Source organism: Myxine glutinosa, chromosome 4, assembly GCF_964187855.1.
Source record: "Myxine glutinosa chromosome 4, kmMyxGlut1.1, whole genome shotgun sequence".
Taxonomy (NCBI): Eukaryota; Metazoa; Chordata; class Myxini; order Myxiniformes; family Myxinidae; genus Myxine; species Myxine glutinosa.
This window is the reverse complement of record NC_136264.1, coordinates 148,659,352-148,679,549: the sequence shown is the minus strand read 5'-3', so window position 1 is coordinate 148,679,549 and position 20,198 is coordinate 148,659,352. Positions and strand designations below refer to the sequence as shown.

The window sequence follows — 20,198 nt, the reverse complement described above, 5'->3', positions numbered from 1 at the left end:
AACCAGAACAGCCGTACCCCAAAAAAATTGCAAATTTTAGTTTTATTGCATTTCCTTATATTTTAAGACTTACTTAGGAACATATCAAAAGTTGGACAGAAATGGACCATGGGAAAGTAAAAATTTTTGACATGATAAAAATGTCACAAAACCATGCACGATTCACTACGTCGAAAACGCTGAGATACGCCTCTGAGATAGTGAATGCTCTTCCTGCTGATAACCCAATCCATAATGCAGTGCTACTGCTTGGGAGCTTCCACACATTAATGAATTTGTTGGGTGCCATTGGAAGTTTGATGGATGGAAGTGGACTGAAAGAGATCCTGGAAACAGTGTATGGTCAAAATGCTGTTGTGCACATGCTGAGTGGGAAGGTGGTGCAACGTGCTTTTCGTGGCCATTTGCTTGTGGATCAGTGTCTTACACGTCAGGTTGTTGGCAAGATTGTGGAAGTTGACCCTGGGTTTCAAGAACAAGTGGCAGAACTGGAGCGACTGTACATTTCCCTGGAGACTGTCGAAAGTGACACTATAGAGTCTGTGTTGCAATCAGAGTGCATTCATTTCATTGACAATAGATTGAATCAGGAAAGGAATAAACTTGCAAAGGACTCGAAAACCAGTGCACTTTGGATCAACTACCAGCGTATGTTGGGAATTGCAAGGGCACTTGTGGCAGCTGATCGGACGGGGTCCTGGGAGATGCATCTCCAAGCCATATCAGCTTGCTTGCCGATATTTGCAGCTGCTGGCCATCCCAATTACCTGAAGTCAGCTCGACTCTATCTCGAGAAGATGCTTGCGTTAGAGGATGGCAACCCTGAGGTTCATCAGAAGTTCCAATCTGGTTATCATGTAATCCGGCACAGTGACCAATACTGGGCTGGCCTAGGCTCTGATCTTGTGATAGAACAGACATTAATGCGCTCACTGAAAAGCCAAGGGGGGCTGACTCGAGGAAGTGGGATGTCAGAGCACCAGAGAGCAGTTTGGACTCTGTCTTCAACCATATCGTCCTCCTACAACCTTGCTATGCAAGAACTGACCTCGAGTAGCTACTCAACAAGTGAACAACATAAGGAGTTGACAACATCCAGGGTGAGTCGAGATGAAGCTGATCGTGGCAAAGTTGCCGAAAAACTGGACAGCTTCACACCATTTTCTGATGACAAGTCATTGCGCAATATCATCACAGGGGTTACTGCAAATGAGGATGTCAATGTTCATGACCTATTCAAAGTAGGTAGTGACATTGTCAAGAAGATGGATGATCACCCAGCTTACTCCTATTCACACAAAAGGAGTTCTAAAGCCAAGACACTTGCATTCAGCAGGGCAGTCAAAGTTGCTGAGGACCGCACAATAGATCCAGCGTTACTATTCCAGAGGTTCTTAGTGGTGTCACAGACGGGAGATCTCCAGATAGGTGAAGTGATGAAATATGAACTCTGCCCATACCCAATGTCTCTTTTTGAGGCAAAAAACATCCTGCGCCAGCCAGATAAACCACAGTTGGCGGAGGCAATAAGGAATTATGCTACAACCAAATCTGACAATGCTGTCAACCAGACAGTTCCAGGAACAGATCACTATGTTCTTGACGGGGGATCACTTATTCACCGCTTAAAGTGGACAGAGGGATTCACCTACAGTTCCATTGCAGATGAATATGCCTCATTTACAGTACGACACTATGGCAAAGCTACTGTTGTGTTTGATGGTTATGAGGCTGGGCCAAGCACAAAGGACTGTTCTCATCAACGTCGGAATAGAAACAAGAATGCCACCAAGGTTAACATTACGGAGTCAACAAAATTTGTTGGGAAAAAGGAGGACTTTCTGTCGAATGAGTCAAACAAGCAGGCAATGATACTGTTGATTATAGAGGTGTTGCACAAGGAAGGCTGTGAGGTGATCCAAGCAGAGGGAGATGCTGATGTTGAGATTGCAAAAGCGGCCGTCGCAAATGCGGCTTCCAGATCTACAACCCTCATTGGAGAAGATACAGATCTCCTTCTCCTCCTGCTCTTCTATATGGTGGAGACAAACTGCATTGAACTCTATTTCCGTTCTGACAAGGCAAAATCAAATGTCTACAATATCAAAGTCCTTCAGCAGATACTTGGAAATGCAGCCTGCAGAGATATATTGTTCCTTCATGCATTAACTGGCTGTGACGCAACGTCTCGTGTCTTTGGGATTGGAAAGAAGTCAGGGTTTCAAAGAATCATCAAGAAAGAAAAGGAACTGATAGACAGCTCAAAGGTGTTCTGTAAACCACAGCAGAGTCAGGATGTTATTGAAACTGCAGGCTGCAGAGCAATGGTGGCATTGTTTAAAGCAAATCAGAACGACTCATTGGCATCGATCAGATACAACATTCTCTGCAAAAAGGTTGCAAGGGCTAAGGCATTTGTCACTCCTGAAAGACTGCCACCCACATCCGCTGCCTGCAAGTTTCATTCTCTGCGGACCTATTACCAGGTAATGGAATGGATGGGCCTTTGTTGTGGAATGGAGCCAACGGAGTGGGGATGGAAGGTAGAAGGAGGAAAACTTGTTCCAGTGATGACAGACAAAAGCCCTGCTCCAGACATACTACTTCAGATGATTCACTGCAACTGTTCAGGGGGGTGCAAAACACTAAGGTGTTCATGTAGGAAGCATGGATTAGAGTGCACCAGTGCATGTGGACATTGCCAGGACAGCAACTGTGACAATATGAGTGTTGAACCAGACATAGAGGAGGAGGAGGAGGACGATGAAACTGGAATCTAAGACTAGAAGGCATATGGTACTTCCACATGTGTCAAAATTGTCCAATTTTTTATATGTTGCTTTCCATGTCATAGACTGGCAGAAACAATCAAAGAACATATATTTGTGCAAATATTTACTTTAAATTGCGAATGGTCTCAGGATTAGCACTGCATAAACTACCAGCAACGATCATAATACAAATATTGGTGCAAAATTAACTTTAAATTGTTAGTGGTCTGATGATTATCAGTCAATTTTTTTACGTTTTATCTGCCGGCAGCCATCTTGTTTTCTGACGTCACTGAGGGACTTTCCTATGCGTCAAAATTGTCCAACTTTTAATATGTTGTCTTCCACTTCATAAACTACTAGAAATAAGCATAAAACAAAAATTTGCAATTTTTTTGGGGTCAGGCAGTATATTGACCCGTCTATTGTAGTAAAATTCCTACATGTTCACTCTTCAGTTGCTGAGCACCTTGAAAAAGTATTCAACCTGTTGGAGGCATAGGTGTTACGAGTGTGCGTGTCACTATGAATGAATGAATGAATAAAATAGGCATTCCATGCAATAAAAAAAAGGGTACACAATCCCCTAAGCTTGGTCCCACCATATCAATTCGTCATCGGCATCTTGATAACATCATCATACGAAAATACGCAATTTGGTGTCATCTGTCTGTATGTTTGATTTTTGACCGCGATACATTCCGTCGTTACTTATCCAATCTCAACCAAACTTGACAGGATGACTAAGGGTAACAGCATTACACAATGAAGGTTGTAGCGCATTCATTTGCCCCCCTCCCCAAGGGGGTTTTCTGCCCCAAGCGGGCTTTCCCCGCCATTGCCGCCAATGGAGATGTGTGTTGAGGTGTATATCAATGTTAAATTAGCTTTATCGTGGCGTTTTTCCAAGGCCACTTCTAATAACAAAATGAATGATAAATAGCATACATAATATTAATGTTATTGCAAAACAATACTAATACTAATAATGTCCCACCTCCACAAGGGGTTTTTCCTCCTTGAACAAACGTCGAGTCAACGTTTATAAATAGCTTATCATGGCGTTTTTGTGGGAGCAATGGGCCAACGGCCTCTACCAGAGGTAAAAATATTGCTGCGGTTTTGCCATAAAGGCAAACCCCCTGTAGTTAATTGCACGACAACATGTAGCCTGCAGTAGTTAGTTATTTCTTATTAAATGTAAAGATTAGCTCCCCTCCCAATGTTTAGTAAATCCACACCAATATGCGTTGAGTGAGGCAGGATTTAAAATGATGTGCAGGTAGGCGTGGCTAAAGGAACCGCCCACGTCACCAGCAGGCGACCAATCAGGTCGAAGCCCACGTCACCAGCAAATGACCAATGAGGGGTCGTGGACACGTCACCGGCAGGCGACCAATGGTGGGTTGTAAAACCCCAGAATGAAGGAGGAATGAAACCTTCCTGGAAGGAGGCAGGGCTGAATGACCACACGTGACCAACCTCAGCCAATGGGAGGCTGTGGAACATTCTGGGAGGCCTTTCGGGTCCGATATAACCCAGGGCTCATCGCCTTCACCTCCCTCTCTCTCTCTCTGATCCGGCCGCCTTCGCCGACCTGCAAGTGTTCATCTCTCCCATGATTCATCTCAAAACTGGTTGTCCGACGTGCTGGGTCGTCTTTCCTGCGCTAAAGTTTGTCGTTCGTGCGGACTTTGAAGCGGCAGTTCGTCCTGTGGAGCTCCTGCAAGCTTCGCACGGGAACTGCCAGACCACATCATCTGCACGTTTCCAGGTACAATAATTAACCTGTGTGTCATTCCCTGTGTGTGTGTGAAGGCACCTGTTGGGATTAGGTAGGTAAGGATTGATAAGATTGCCCATCCGTCTCTCGTCTCTTTGCCTTGAAATAAAAGGCTGTACATTTTGTTCCTTTCAAACCTGCTCATATCGTCCTTTTCTCCATTGGCCTAGCATCATCCGAAACCGAATTTGGCTTGAATCAGGCTCATCAATCACCCACGGTAACACCGCTTCCCACACCATGCAATCTGCTCGGCACGCCATAAGGTGTGTGGAAGCGAGGGTTCAATCCCCAATTTCTTCGGCCGCGTGTCTTGAAGGTATTTGGGATTCATTGACCAGCAAACTCTTCGGCGCGTGGCTGGGAGATTGGCGATTGGAGTTGCTTAGCAACCCGTCGACCACGAGTTTAGTCGCAGCCGGCGGCCTGTGGATCCGGAGTTTGAGGAGGAACGGGGTCATAAACCCCCCTTAGTACGTCGACCGACCCGGGATCCGCAACAATATTATAAACCACAAACACGTATGATTAGCTTTTTAAAACCGCTAATGCTATTTATAACACAAAACAGAAATTTGGAGGAATCCCGACATCCGTGAGGTAAGTTTTACTTACAGAACTGAGTGAAGATCTACTGTAATCTATATACCCCACAAGGGTTGGGTAAATAACGTAACCCTTCCTGCCGCTAACGTGGCGTTTTTCGTGGTAGCCTTTTGAAACTTGCTCCTACTGTTCAACACAAAACGGAAAGGGAGGAAGCCCAGGGTGTGCTCATTTGCCAAGCAGCTAGCTAGCGCTTGCCAAGCTATCTTTTCCTTAACGGTTTTGAATGGAGTGCTTGTTCGAATGCTTAAACCACTCGGCGATCTCTCCACAAGAAACTCGGTAAATGAACACACACCCAATGTTCTTGAGACCCGATCATAGATCTATATACCCCAAAGAGGAATGACCGACCCTTCCTGTCGCTCCCGTAGTGAGCGGGTGTACGAGTTTAAAAAATGTCTGTTTAGAGCAGCATGACAGATGGTGTGACATTGCATCTAAGATACGTCAACAAGCTTAAAGAGATAAAAAGGTATGGGCTATTGGTAAATTACCGCATGGGGGCAGAGAGGGTCTAATATGAGAAAAGTAAAAAGAGAGAGGAGGACAGAGAAATGGGGACAGGAGTGTGAGAGCAGCAGTGAAAGAAGAGAAGAGAGGACGGGAAGGCATGGCAGTCCGATATGCCTGGCATAACCTTTGCATAGGATCTACTTCGGCAGCACCTTCACTTATAAATGTTAAGAGTATAGAAAATTGATTGATTGATTGAATGCTAATCCTCTACCAAGGCCTGAGCTCAAACTCTCATGTAAAGAATTCACCACCAAATTGCCACAACCACAGAAGCTGCACAGCGTTGTTCGAGGTTACGAATATGCAACACCAAACACAAACCTCCAGTTTGCCATCTTCGGGCAGGTCGGTGCAGTGCAGCGCATTTTGTACCTTGTTTTTGCCAAACAGAGCACGCAGTGAGTTCGGTCGTAAGGTACGCGCTATCTCCTAGGCATCACGGGGAGAAAGCACACAATAGGTAAGGGGTCAAACACAGTTTCATCCAAGTTAAAGCTTTAAGGGAAACTGATCGAATTGTTTTCCAGTATTGGTTCACGAGTTATCAAACAGAGTGACCACTATATTCGTCATGGGTGTGTGTCTGTCTGTCTGTCGCATAACTATCCGATGATATCATCCGATCTTGATGAAACTTGGGTGGGAGGTTGATATCATGATCTAGTTGTGTCCTGCCTACAGTGGGTGTATTGCGCCCATTGTGGGCGGAGCGACGCCCGAAAAAGATGTATTTTTAGGGGGTAATCGAGTTCAAGCTACATCTTCTCCGAGGGAGTTGGTGGAATCTGACAGGGGTTTCGGTATTTGGTTAGGCCAATGTCACGTGTCAAGCCCCACGGAGCTCGATTTTTCATTTTCGCCCCAAGGTCACAAGGTCACGAAATTTAGAAAAGTCCATTTTTGATGGATTTATTACATTGTTCGCTTCCTGATAGGGTGAAATGTCGAACATGATCTTATATTATCACATACATCATGAAATACAAGTTTTCCAACAAATTTCAGAATCTTCGACCTTTGACCTTTGAAGGTCACAAAGGTCAAATTTTCAAAGTTGTCGGAATCGAACCGAATTTTCGGTATTATGTAGCTAACTAACCTCATAACTGATTATACATTATTTTCTATCTCATTTCAAGGTCAGCAACCTTCGTTTTGACATTTCAAGGTCACAAAGGTCAAATTTTCAAAGTTGTCGGAATCGAACCGAATTTTCGGTATTGTGTCTTAAAGGCCTGCGCGCGCAGCGCATTGGGGCCCTTTGTAAATAGGCATGTACACCGCATGTCGGGGGCCGACACCTGCCACGTGGGCCCCCGACCCCCCAGTCCGGGCCTGTTACGGTTATAGTCCGTCCTTTGTCATTGAATACCGCTCGCTCGTGAACCATCGTCGTCTCCTGACTTGTTTCGTTTCTAGTTCATGTAAATAGTCTTGTAGAAGCAATTTCATAGCGATAGGATCGAACAGTGTACTGGGGGGCGTACATCGTGCAAGGACATTCGAACGTGGATTTTTGGCATTCACACATGCAATATGTGCAAGGAAATGGAATAACACATCCGATAGCAAAACTGCAGCTGATAGGATTGAAACTTATGTTGGAACATAATATTCCATTGTAGAAACAGTTTGTACAGTATACTAAAGTTTTGAGCTGACAAGATAGCTTTCAGGTGTCTAACCTGGGTTCAAATCTGAACCCGGCTATAAGCTGCCATCCTGGTGTTTTGCACGCAAAATGAGGCATCAATGTGTGTGCCGTCCATAGGAAGAGCGATAAGCCGGGTTTCCCGTCTGTTGTCATTAGTTGGTGGATGTTAAGGATCCCAAGTGTCCTTCATGAAGAGGAAGTGAATAATCTCCGGCACCCTGATTTTCTTTTTTTTTTTACTAATTCCTGCCTGATTGCTCAAGGGCATTGCACCAGAGGCATAGCTGGACTTCAGTAATGATGCCACTAGCAGGCTGAATTCAGACCAATCCAATATGCATTCAATAACAACTAAAGCTTTGAAGAACATTTTATTATCTTAGTTTCAAAGTCAGTACGGAGACAAAACAATACCAAACTATTTTCACACATGACCCCTTTTATTTTTGTATTGCTGAGATATACAATAACAATCTGAATTGATTTATGTATAAACAATCCATGAAGACATAAGGTAACCCCTTTGACGCTCGCTGACCACTCCTCCCCATACTCCCTCAATATTGTTACCTCTGCCACCCAAGGTGGACAGAGGTTACGCTTTCACCCCTGTCTGTCTGTCTGTCTGTTTGTTTGTTTGTTTGTTTGTGAACAAAATATCTCAAAAAGTTGTGGAGGGATTCGGACGAAATTTGGCAGAGATGGAGCTTATTTGACAAGGACGAAATGATTAGATTTTGGTGAAGATCCGAATCCGGATCCAATAATTTTTTTTAATTTTTACAAGTGATTCTTTACCCTTGAGAAAAGGGGATAAAACCGATATATTGTATCGCACAACATCTCAGGAAGTTGTGGATGGATTATGACCAAACTTGGTGGATGATTTGGTTGGATGACAAGACCAAGCCAATTCGATTTTGGTTCAGGTCCTAATGCAGATTCGGCCTATCAATGGTATACAAATCGTAAACTGTTCAGCCTGGCGGCGGATGCTCTCTACCGAGTGCCTTTCTAGTTTGTAACATGTCTGTGCATTTCATTTTGTCTACCTGTCACCTTCTTTTCTAGCATATTGTGTGACGGATATAAACCCAGGGTTGCCAATTCTTCCAACACCATGGCCTGGAAATGTGCATGGAGAATGTGTTGCTTCAAAGAGACTCTCATTGGTGGTATTGTCTCTGCTGTAGCTCGATTATGCTTGAACAAATGCCAGCGCAATTTTGCAACATCTGTGATCCACGTGACTTGGGCAAAAAGAGAGAGCAAACAAATTCCTGAAGACCCCTCAACTCCTGTTATAGTTTCTCAGTTTCCCTAACCGACAGAAGGCATTCATTACATGTGGCTTTACTTTTGGAAGTGCGCTCCAACGAAACAGATTTCCTTTTCTAGAATTTCTATCAACTAGGGCATTGCCCGTACTATATCTATATCTAAAATTATATCCCCCCCCTCTATTTACATGAAATGGTTTGGTCCAAAGCGAACGGCTTCCGGAGTTTGGTAAAGAAATCGCCATCGCGTGCACAAACGCGCAGGAAAGCGAATGAATCGCAAATTCGTTTTTATTAGTTTTAAAACATAGTTTAACGCCAACATAGTTTGCAAACGTGAAATAAATGAATACGCTCTCAAATGTGCCATCCGAGGCAGAGTGTGTCCGCCACGTTCGGCACACGCGATAGTTCGCTGCTCTCTGATTGGTTGAATCGTTTTTTGGACATAGCTCGGTAAGTAATTGTCCGATTAATATGAAACCTTGAAAAGGCACATCCTCGGGTCCCCAGCAATATACCTGGCAAGTTAAAAGTATATCGGACCCGTGGTTGTCGAGAAACAGCGGTCACAGACAAACAAACGTACAAACAAACAGAGATTACTGGAATTATAGATAGATGATATCACAATCGGTAAATGAATGGATACCTCAAAGCCCTTCGGGTGCTCTGTAAAAAACGCGAGTGCACGAGCAGTCTTCGGTTTCCTGTGCCAAGCAACACGTACAGGATGTTTCAAAAAGATTGATACAACTTTGACTACCTGCTGTTTCTTTGCTTTTTGACCTATACCGTTTTCCTTTTCAGAGTTTGGTGGTGTTATCGTGGTATTTGTTCCCTGGGATTTCTAGCTACGTGGCTCAACTATGCCACTGACAGTGGAGCAGAAAACAAAAGTGGTGGCTCTATGGTATGACACGAAATCAATAACCACAACGACATTTTCCGGGGGGCAGAACCACCTGAGGAGCTCACTGAGAGGTACCTGAAAGGGCCCAAGGTCACATGCTTCTGTGCCTTCAATGCCAGATGGGGAATGCTAGGACCTTACTGGCTTGAGAATGACAACAGCAGGACGGTGACGATCAACGGTGAGTGCTACCGGGCCGTGCTCCAGAAGTTCCATAATGATCTAGCCCAAAAGGTCACCCCAAACCAGCTCAGCATGACCTGGTTTATGCAGGATGGTGCAACCCCGCATACAACTGGTGACATCATCACTTTCCTGCAGCAGCTCTTCAGAAACCGCCTCGTTGCCCTTGGTACCGCTCATGACTGGGCACCCCATAGCCCAGACTTCAACCCTCTGGACTACTGGTTCTGAGGGGCTGCCAAGGGCTCTGTATACGTCAACCACCCTGCCACACTGGATGATCTGAAGCAGGAGGTGTCAGACTACCTCCAGGCAGTGCCACATGAGGCCTACAGGAAAGTTGGACAGAACTTTGGAGTCAGCATGCCTGTCTGAGGGGCACACATCGAGAACGTCAATTACAAGGATTTTGCGTAAATGCCAATTTCAGACCTTGGGCTCTCACTAACTCTAGTAGTAACTTACTGCAATAGCAATCAGTGATAGAAAATACCATGTCATAAGCTTTCAATAAATGTTTGGTTCACGTTCCTGAGGTTTCTGTTTCTTTGTAAATAAACGTTTAAAGTTGTATCACTCTTTTTTAAACACCCTGTACGTGTTGGTTCCAAGCTTTGGGTACTCGTTCAGGGTGTTGATACTGTAAACACATCAGTGTCCAGCCGGTGTCATGACATGGACTTCCCTTGACATTTGTAAAGCTTGCAAATGCCATGGAGAATTAGAAGATTGTATCGCTCCACAATTGCTGTTCAAATGGCTTAAATCAAGGCTTTTGGGCAACGAACCATCTTCTGTAGTTGCAACCAAGGTTTTGCCACTGCTTGCAAATGAGTGGCGTTATCATTGTGTCTCGGTTTTCAAAATTGTCAAGAAATATTTTCATCGGTATACTCAGTGTGAACTAACAACGATAGTTGGAAGCTCTGAAGAGAGAGACAGCCTCGGACAAATTACATTTAGTGGTTACAGACATGGTGTTTATTTTAGCCTTATCTACTTCATGAGATCTTCAGCTTCAGTTTGATATGCATTTTTACCAAAAAGGTACATTCTCGACACTGAGCTCTTTTCATGCTTCTTCGCAGGCTAATATGGCTATTTCAATGTCAATTTTTAATGACCTTGAAATGACACAGAAAATGTTCAGGAAAATTTGCATCGAAGATTATTTTTAATGAGGCCCCGGAGGTCGACCCTTGTTTGCTACACATTGTCCTGACATTAAAAATGTTACCATAAAAATATTTCAGTTGTATAAAATGGAAATAACTTGTTTCTTGCCCACAGAAAATAACTTGCCCACAGAATCTTGTTTCTCGCAGTCTGAGAGTCCTTTCGGTGCTTTATTGCAAACTCCAAGCGGGCTTTCATGTGTCTTTCACTGAGGAGAGGCTTCCGTCTGGCCACTCTGCCATAAAGCCCAGATCGGTGGAGTGTTGCAGTGATTGTTGTCCTTCTGGAAGTTTCTCCCATGTCCACACAGGATCTCTGGAGCTCAGCCAGAGTGACCATCGGGTTCTTGGTCACCTCTCTTACCAAGGCCCTTCTCCCCCGATTGCTCAGTTTGGCCGGGCGGCCGGCTCGAGGAAGAGTCCTGGTTGTTCCAACCTTCTTCCATTTAAGAATTATGGAGGCCACTGTGCTCTTGGGAACCTTCAATGCAGCAGAGATTTTTTTGTAGGCTTCCCCAGATCTGTGCCTCGACACAATCGTGTCTCTGAGTTCTGCAGGCAGTTCCTTCGACTTCATGGCTTGGTTTTTGCTCTGATATGCATTGTCAGCTCTGAGACCTTATACAGACAGGTGTGTGCCTTTCCAAATCATGTCCCATCAATTGAATTTACCACAGGTGGACTCCAATCAAGGTGTAGAAACATCTCAAAGATGATCAAGAGAAATGGGAGGCACCTGAACTAAATTTCAAGTGTCATAGCAAAGGGTATGAATACTTATGTAAATGTGATATTTCTTTTTTTTATTTAAATAAATTTGCAAAAGTTTCTAAAATCCTGTTTTATCTTTTTCATTTTGGGGTATTGAGTGTAGATTGATGAGGGAAAAATGAATTTAAACGATTTCAGCATGAGGCTGCAACATAACAAAATGTGAAAAAAGTGAAGGGGTCTGAATACTTTCTGAATGCACTGTACAATACTTTAACACTGCGTGGGGTATTGTGTTCTATGAACTCCCTAGTTTACTTTCTGTTCTGGTATGTTGATAATAAATTATTTGTTTATAATCAAGGTGGTATTATTTATTTGGTTCCATGGTATAATTAGTCTTCAAGTTAAACCATTTGGAAGATTAAGAAAATGGATTATTCACTCGATCCGATCACCATAATCATTAAGAGCCCTGCCCTTGGGGCATTGCAAACTACCACGTGACGATATTCTATCAGCCACTGAACAATAATCCATATCACAATCTTTAAAGGTAAATGATAGAGAAACCAAATCGATGCAGAGTGCATGAATTTGGAAATACAAGGCACTTGAAAACCAAAGGAAGTGCTGCAACATTGTGATCACTTTCAAAACGACATTGCATAAGATTTTTGAAGCATTAAAAAGTCTTTTGAAATACAAGGCCTGCATGATGCGGCCAAATCTACTTGGCAAAAAAGGGAAGTCCATGTTATGAGTTGTGTTCCATATGTGTATTTATTTGTTCTATATTGCATGCCTATTGGGCCGGGAGTCATTTAAGAGTTCAGCCCACATGTAGCGTCATTTATTGGGGTTACGCTCTACAGTTGGTGCAGTGCCCCCTGTAGGTTAGAGCTGGAATTTGTCATTTGTTCAGGGGGTCGGTGATAACTCACAAGGATGCCGCGGGACCCTTAATGTCCAAATAATGCTTGGAGAATCATTATATCAGTGTAACGTCCCTCTAAGGAATGCCACACTTCCTGAGACTGCACTGCCTGTGAGGCAGACTAGACAAGCTGAAAGGTAAGTTGTGCTTCCTCTGCATCATCCTGTCGAGGCATATGTTAATCTACCCGCTTTACAAGTAAATTAACACTGAAAAAATTATTGTAACATGTTCTTACCGGGTCCGAAGGGCCACATAGTTCCCGAAAGGATTCCACAGCACTCTCGCCACAGACTTGCAAGGCCATACAGGGACCCGTCGACAACTCAGTCACTAATGCCTACAACATGTCATGAAGGCACAGAAATACAAGCTCATGGTATGAAGCAGAAGCCATGGACAAACCCAACTTATATTAATATCTTAAGCTCTGTGAAAACTTAACTCAATTTGAAACAAACATAGAAATATTTTTAATAGGTCGATTCACAAAAGAGCATTTGTAATATCAGTAATTCAAAATTTTTGTTTCTTTTTTACGGCATAGCCCATAGGGCAAAGCCGTCTAGAACAGTGTTTGTCCGTCTGTATGTATGTATGTATGTCCCCTCAAACGTATACCAATTAAAGCTGAGGATCTGGTCACATGACAGGGTAATGTGATTACGTCTGATGTCATTAGGGTGGCTGACTCTCCACACTCCGCCATTTTGATGTGTATGCCGTTCATGCCGAACATATCGTCGAACCTGTCATATATCACAATCGCCATCCTCTACCGTAACGTTTTTCATTCAGTGTGAAACGCAAACAAACCGATTGTTAAAATGACCATCAACTATCGAAAGCATCGGCGTTACGTCTCTTGCAACACAATGGTACGTATAGGCCTTAGGCTTTACGCCTACCCTTCGGACAGCCTCAGACAAATTAAGCCCAGGTTTCTGAATACAGTAGTGTATCGTTTCAGTAGTATCGTTTTTGTAATAGTAATAATAATAATATAGTAAATATGACCATAACACTTTAATCGCAATGTCGTGAATACAAAGTTAATGGAATGAAGCGGTGTATGGTTCATGAATTGATGATAAGCGGTGTACGAAACTAACAACCGCGGAAGTAAGGAATGCGCCTCGGTTTTTTTATAGCATGTTATTAACCCAACTGTTATTAACCCAGTTCTGTAAGTAAAACTTAACTCATGGATGTCGGGATTCCTCCAAATTTATTTGTCTAATGTTATAAGCAGCATTAGCGACTGTTTAAAAAAGTTAATCATGTGTGTTTGTGGTTTATAATACTAGGGCATTGCCCGTACTATATCTATATCTAAAATTATATCCCCCCCCTCTATTTACATGAAATGGTTTGGTCCAAAGCGAACGGCTTGCGAGTACGGTGACAATCCCCCCCCTCTATTTACATGCAATGGTTTGGTCCAAAGCGAACGGCTTGCGAGTACGGTGACAATCCCCCCCCTCTATTTACATGAAATGGTTTGGTCCAAAGCGAACGGCTTCCGGAGTTTGGTAAAGAAATCGCCATCGCGTGCACAAACGCGCAGGAAAGCGAATGAATCGCAAATTCGTTTTTATTAGTTTTAAAACATAGTTTAACGCCAACATAGTTTGCAAACGTGAAATAAATGAATACGCTCTCAAATGTGCCATCCGAGGCAGAGTGTGTCCGCCACGTTCGGCACACGCGATAGTTCGCTGCTCTCTGATTGGTTGAATCGTTTTTTGGACATAGCTCGGTAAGTAATTGTCCGATTAATATGAAACCTTGAAAAGGCACATCCTCGGGTCCCCAGCAATATACCTGGCAAGTTAAAAGTATATCGGACCCGTGGTTGTCGAGAAACAGCGGTCACAGACAAACGTACAAACGTACAGAGATTACTGGAATTATAGATAGATTTTACAAGCCCGGCTACGTTGCTGTTAGACTTTCGGTGTTGTGGTTACTACATGAGCAGGTCCAAACCCTCTTTTCACCGTGTACTCTTGCACGACACCATAGTATACTTCCAGAAATTTCTTCGCATCTTTTATTTCCAACACAAGCTGCAACACAGATAATGTCACGGGGTAAACACATGGATTTTAAAAAAAAGATCACATATCATCATCATTTTCCTGCATCATTATTTTCCATCACAGTCTCGATCAAACCCCAAAACAGCCAACACAGAACACCAAAACAGCCAAGACAGAACCACACACAGCCTCGACTGAACCCCACACGGCCTCGATCAAACCCCAAAACAGCCTAGACAGAACCACACACGGCCTCGATCAAACCCCAAAACAGCCTATAAAGAACACAAAAACAGCCAAGACAGAACCCAAAACAGCCTAGACAGAACACAAAAACAGCCGAGAGAGAACACCAAAACAGCCTCGACAGAACACCAAAACAGCCAAGCCAGAACAGCAAAACAGCCTGGACAGAACACCAAAACAGCCTGGACAGAACACCAAAACAGCCTCGACAGAACACAAAAACAGCCTCGACAGAACACCAAGACAGCCTAGACAGAACACAAAAACAGCCTAGATGGAACACCAAAACAGCCTCGACAGAACACCAAAACAGCCTGGACAGAACACCAATGAGAATTAGCCCCTGTTGCCTGTTGGACTTAGTCCGAAACGGAACTTATTGGATTTGTTCTCGTCCGTCTGTCCGTGCATCCGCAACCATATCTCAGAGATGCATGGTCCGATTTTGTTCAAACTTAGGACATAGACAATACATACAATACAATTACCGGTCTTGTTCAAACTTGGCAAACAGATAATGAATGATGGGTTCCATATGGACATCATTCTTTTTCGAGATCAGATCCAAGATGGCCGACCGGTGGCCATTTTGTTACTTAAACGTGCCCCCACCCATTTCTCGAACATGCATGGACCGATTTTCTTCAAACTTGGCACAAAGACAATACATGAGTATACATATGCAGAAGATTTTGTTTTGTAATCCGACCAAAGATGGCTGACTGACAGTCTTTAACTCCATACAGCAAAATTACTAAAACCACGGCAAGGGCTATGACATTTTATGTCTTTTTCTTCTTGTTATTATTAATGTTGCATTATTATTATCAATACGACAAAAATATTACTAAGAAATGTAGACTAATTAGTTATGGCTTGTTAGCAGTTATCAGCAATGGTTTCTGAAATAATACACCGCTTCTCATTCAGCCATGAATAATACACCGCCGTAAAGGCCTAGCCTAGCACTAGACGTTACGTCTTACTATATTGTCATCCTACTAAATGTGTCATCCCGTTGCCTACATACGTCAGATAGAGTCAGATATATGGGTTATGTTGTTCAACTGCTGTCAGCAAAGCAATGGGACGGGTTGAGTGCTGGATGCCGGGATGACATACATGTCCGTATAGGCCAAGCCAAGCACTAGATGTAACGCCACAACACATCCCAGACATAACACTGCAACGAGGTCCCAGCGAAAAGAGCATGGCAGATAGAGAGATGGATAGAAAAATCCGGCTACTTTAATATATAGACTAATACACCACATTTGAACCCAACTTTTCCAGTACAATGTCCTCATGACAAGGACATACATCACTACAGCAATGGAAGTTATTTGTTGGGCTCGCTTATGAGGGTTTGGGAAACCTAAGAAATTAATAAATGTTGGCAATTTTGAGATAACAATAAAACAAACAATCAATCAGATTTCAAAACGGAAAAAAGATGTCAAGGAATTAAAGATGGTCATTAATATAAATAAATAAATAAATAAATAAAAAATATATATATCTCTTTTATATATATATATATATATATATATATATATATATATATATATATATATATATATATATATATATATATATATATATATATATATATATATATATTGTTACGGTCCGCGGTTAAGGATGTTGGTTTGCCGAGCGGAGGCATCGCGACCTAACAGTTTCCCCGATTCACCCGATTCACCCAGACGTTGGCCGTATCGCGCCACAGATACTCAATAGGGAAAAGACAAAGACGACACGGATGTGAAGAAAAGGAATAAGAAGACGAAAAAAAGGTTGAAAATACGATTACTATTTATTACTATTTACAGGCTCAAAACAACCAAGGAGAAGAAAAGATAATAAAATAATTTACAGAAGCTTTTAGAGACACAGGGAAAATACTAGCTTATACAGACTTAATTAATACCCAGGACAGAACAAACAAAGACGACTCACACAGGGAATGATGATAATAGGGATGGCAGGTGGATGGCTGGCGGGATAGGGAGGTCCAACTGGTCCTGCAGCACGATCGGCTCGTTGGGCAGCCGCCGTTCCTTTGCGGCCCTGCTCCAAACTGCCGTCCAGGCCCCACGCTGCTGTGGCCGCTGCTGCTGGCGAGCAAGAGCGGCGAATAGCAGGCTTTGTGCTTCCCTGGATGATCTCCACGCAGCTCAGCCTTGGACCTCACAACTCAGCTCTCTCTTGTCATAGCTCATCTCCGTAAAAGCTCATCTCCGTAAAAAGCTCATCTCTGTAAAAAGCTCATCTCCTTGGGGGACGTCCCGCGGCGGGTTATATAGGCCCCGCCCCTCAACCTTCGCGAACCTCCTTGATGTTTCTCTCCACACCCTCTCCAAGTCCAACCCCTTGTTCGTGGTTGGTTGAGTGGGGCTGACTCACTCCTCCCCTCTATGACGAGGTGGGGACCCGCCTTTCTTCCCCAACCCTGCCTCGTGGCCAATGGCGGCAATTGTTGGTTGGCAATGCGAATGGCAATTGTTGAAAGGGGAAATGGAGGTTTTTGGGAATGGGAATGAAGGGAATCTATCTTTTTCACTTGGTGCAATGGAGTGTCATGTTAATGGACGACAAAGCCTTAATCTAAAACACATAATAAGGATATAAACTACTGAACAAGGGTATTATAGTGTCCTTCAATGGATGCTTTATGGAATTAACTACCGGGACGCCCTTTTAACCTTTACACAACACTGGAGGCAGGAGGGGCCAGAATCAAACAATGTTACACAGCAATTTACCACAATTCAACACAATAAAAAAATACAATCCTCATATCCGCAACAATATATATATATATATATATATATATATATATATATATATATATATATTAAAAAAAAAAAAAAAAAAAAAAAAAAAATATATATACACATACAGTATTGTAAACTATTTTATTTTCTATAATTCATTCATTCATTCATTCATGTAAATGCATGGGTTTGTATCATTTCTGAAAGTGCAGCTTTGTTGCTGATTCATTAAGTACCACCACATTTCAGGGCAAAAATTACAATTTAGCTAGCACTCGACAGCATAATCTTTTGAAAAGGCACTCTGGGATCTCTAACGTCCTCAAGCCAATACGATTAGATCAAACAGTGAGCTTAATATCCCCTTTGTAATTCGTAGAGCCACAGCTTACACATTGATGTAACACCTCATATAAGAAGCACAAGAATAACAGTAAATATGGTAGGGTGGACAATCAAAACTGAGTGTAGCTAACCAAACCCTAAACAAATCAAGACTAAACAGCTCAAAGGCAAGTACACTACTTGAAAGCTAACATACCGGTTTTATAGCATCCCTTTCTAGAATGTTTCACAAGGAAGAATGTTCGGGATAAAATCTGTTAAAAAGTTGTGTAATTAATATGACAACAAAGTCAGGGTTACCATTCGTAGGGCAGATATTTCAAACCCTGCTTCCAAAATCGCATTTACAATTTTCCCCACAAGACCTGCAGAAAACACACACACTTTCTTTGACATGGGATTAAAGAAAAAAAAACAAAGGTGTACATGGTACAGGTAATAAGCACTGTGACTGATGGAAGTTAAAAATTACAAGAAGGTTTTTTTGTCTCAGGATTATGGGTACACCGGCATCCAATTACCACTCTGAATCCATCACGTGCTGCGCATTTGTATAAATATGTGTACAATGTGGGTAATTACATATGATACAAGATTGAGGAGGTTGGGATTATACATTTTAAAATAAAAAAGGCACATCCAACCAAAAAAGTAACTGGATCTACCGTGCTCATCTAGTAAGAGCAGACCTGGTCTCAGGCGACGTTTCAACCCGCTTCCTCAGGCTAAGTTATGTACGTATACTAGTAGGCCAGCACCCATGGAAAACCCAGGGCCAGAGATATCGTTACGGTCGCCTTCCTGGATAACTCCGGACGAGTGTGGCGAGTTGCTACGAGACCATGATCGCCAATCATCCCGGAAATCATGCCGTATCATGTCGGCAGTCACATGAAAGATCTTATTGATTGGCAGAGCGAAACCAAGTCGCGTGCTGTGATCTTATCCATGACTCCAATCTTTCTAGATTAGCCGATCACTCAGCTACCATATGCCACAGTCGCGATGAGCAGGCATAGTTAGGAGACAAATGTGTTTTATACATGTATTTAACAAAGCACATTCAGTATTTATAAATCGTTGCCAGCACATATTTACAGTCGTGGCTAAAAATATTGGCACCCTTGTACTTTTTTCAAATAATGCACCATTTCTTCCAGAATATTGTTGAAGTTAAAAAACATTTTGGTATCCACATATGTATTTCTTTGGTTTGCAGGGGAACAAAACAAAAAAGCTGAAAAAATTAGAAAAAACGAAACTACAGACTTGGCATTTAATATGGAATATTTTTTTTGTGGGGGTGAACTTACTTTTCAAGATGTCTTAGAACCAAAAGTTCATTGGAATTATGTTGAAATTATTCTAGATTTTGTTAATGTGACCTTTAAAAGAAACAAAAACCACATTTGACATTTCGAAACAAATAAATTGATCCTTGAAAGTGATGTAAACTGATATCGAACTCAATTCATGGACAGTACTGTGTTATACTTCTGGAAAACGTACAGAAGTTTCTCTTTATTTTGCACATTAGCCAAATTTTTTTTTAACAAAAACAAAAGTTAAATTACGACTGGGATTACAGACAGTAAAATTAAAGTTCAGTCCTTCGTGTAACCCCCACGAGCATTCAGGAGAGCACGTACACGTTGAGGCATGCTGTTCACGAGATTTGCCAAGGTTTGGACAGGAATCGCTTGCCATGCAGTGACAATAGCCTGCTGCAATTCACGCACAGAGGTCGGCTGCTGGTCCAAGTGGTCGATTTGACGCGTTAATTCTGCCCACAAGTTTTCTTTCGGATTCATATCCGGGGACATGGCAGGCCACTCCATATGCTCTACACCACGGTCAGCAAGAAAGTGTTGGATCATGCGAGCACGATGAGGCCGTGCATTGTCATCTTGGAAGACAAAGTTTCCTCAAAAGGCTGCACGAGCAAATGGAAGCAATGTTTCTTCCAGAATGGCCCTGTACTTGAACTGGTTCAGGTTTCCATTCAGAACAACCAGGTCAGTTTTGCCCCCTGCATGAAAAGCAGCCCAAACGGTCACCCCACCACCTCCAGCTTGGACTCTTGGCACTATACAATCTTTGTTGTAGGCTTCATGCACTTGTCTGCACACTCAGACGCGGCCATATTGACGATAGACCAGAAATCTAGACTCGTCACTGAAGATCGCGTGATTCCAGTGTCCTGGCTGCCATTGACGGTGCTCTCTGGCCCACTGCAATCGGCGCTGGCGGTGTTGT

The 20,198-nt window shown here is 42.9% G+C and overlaps 1 protein-coding gene across 7 annotated transcripts in view; it reads right to left on the bottom strand.

The window, feature by feature from the left end:
- NME7 (NME/NM23 family member 7) overlaps positions 1–20,198 on the bottom strand; it is a 52,497-nt gene that overhangs the window by 179 nt on the left and 32,120 nt on the right. For 2 of the 7 annotated variants that reach the window (XM_078776599.1, XM_078776598.1), the window contains exons 8-12: positions 18,243–18,307; positions 14,533–14,601; positions 12,771–12,872; positions 6,001–6,108; positions 3,190–3,258 (exon numbers count right to left, since the gene is read on the bottom strand). In XM_078776599.1, the coding sequence (XP_078632725.1) occupies positions 3,226–3,258; positions 6,001–6,108; positions 12,771–12,872; positions 14,533–14,601; positions 18,243–18,307 (377 nt within the window). In that variant the 3' untranslated portion in view covers positions 3,190–3,225. The remainder of the gene's footprint in view (positions 1–3,189; positions 3,259–6,000; positions 6,109–12,770; positions 12,873–14,532; positions 14,602–18,242; positions 18,308–20,198) is intronic. The other 5 variants (XM_068113712.2, XM_068113711.2, XM_078776601.1 and 2 more) reach the window with 3 other exon arrangements.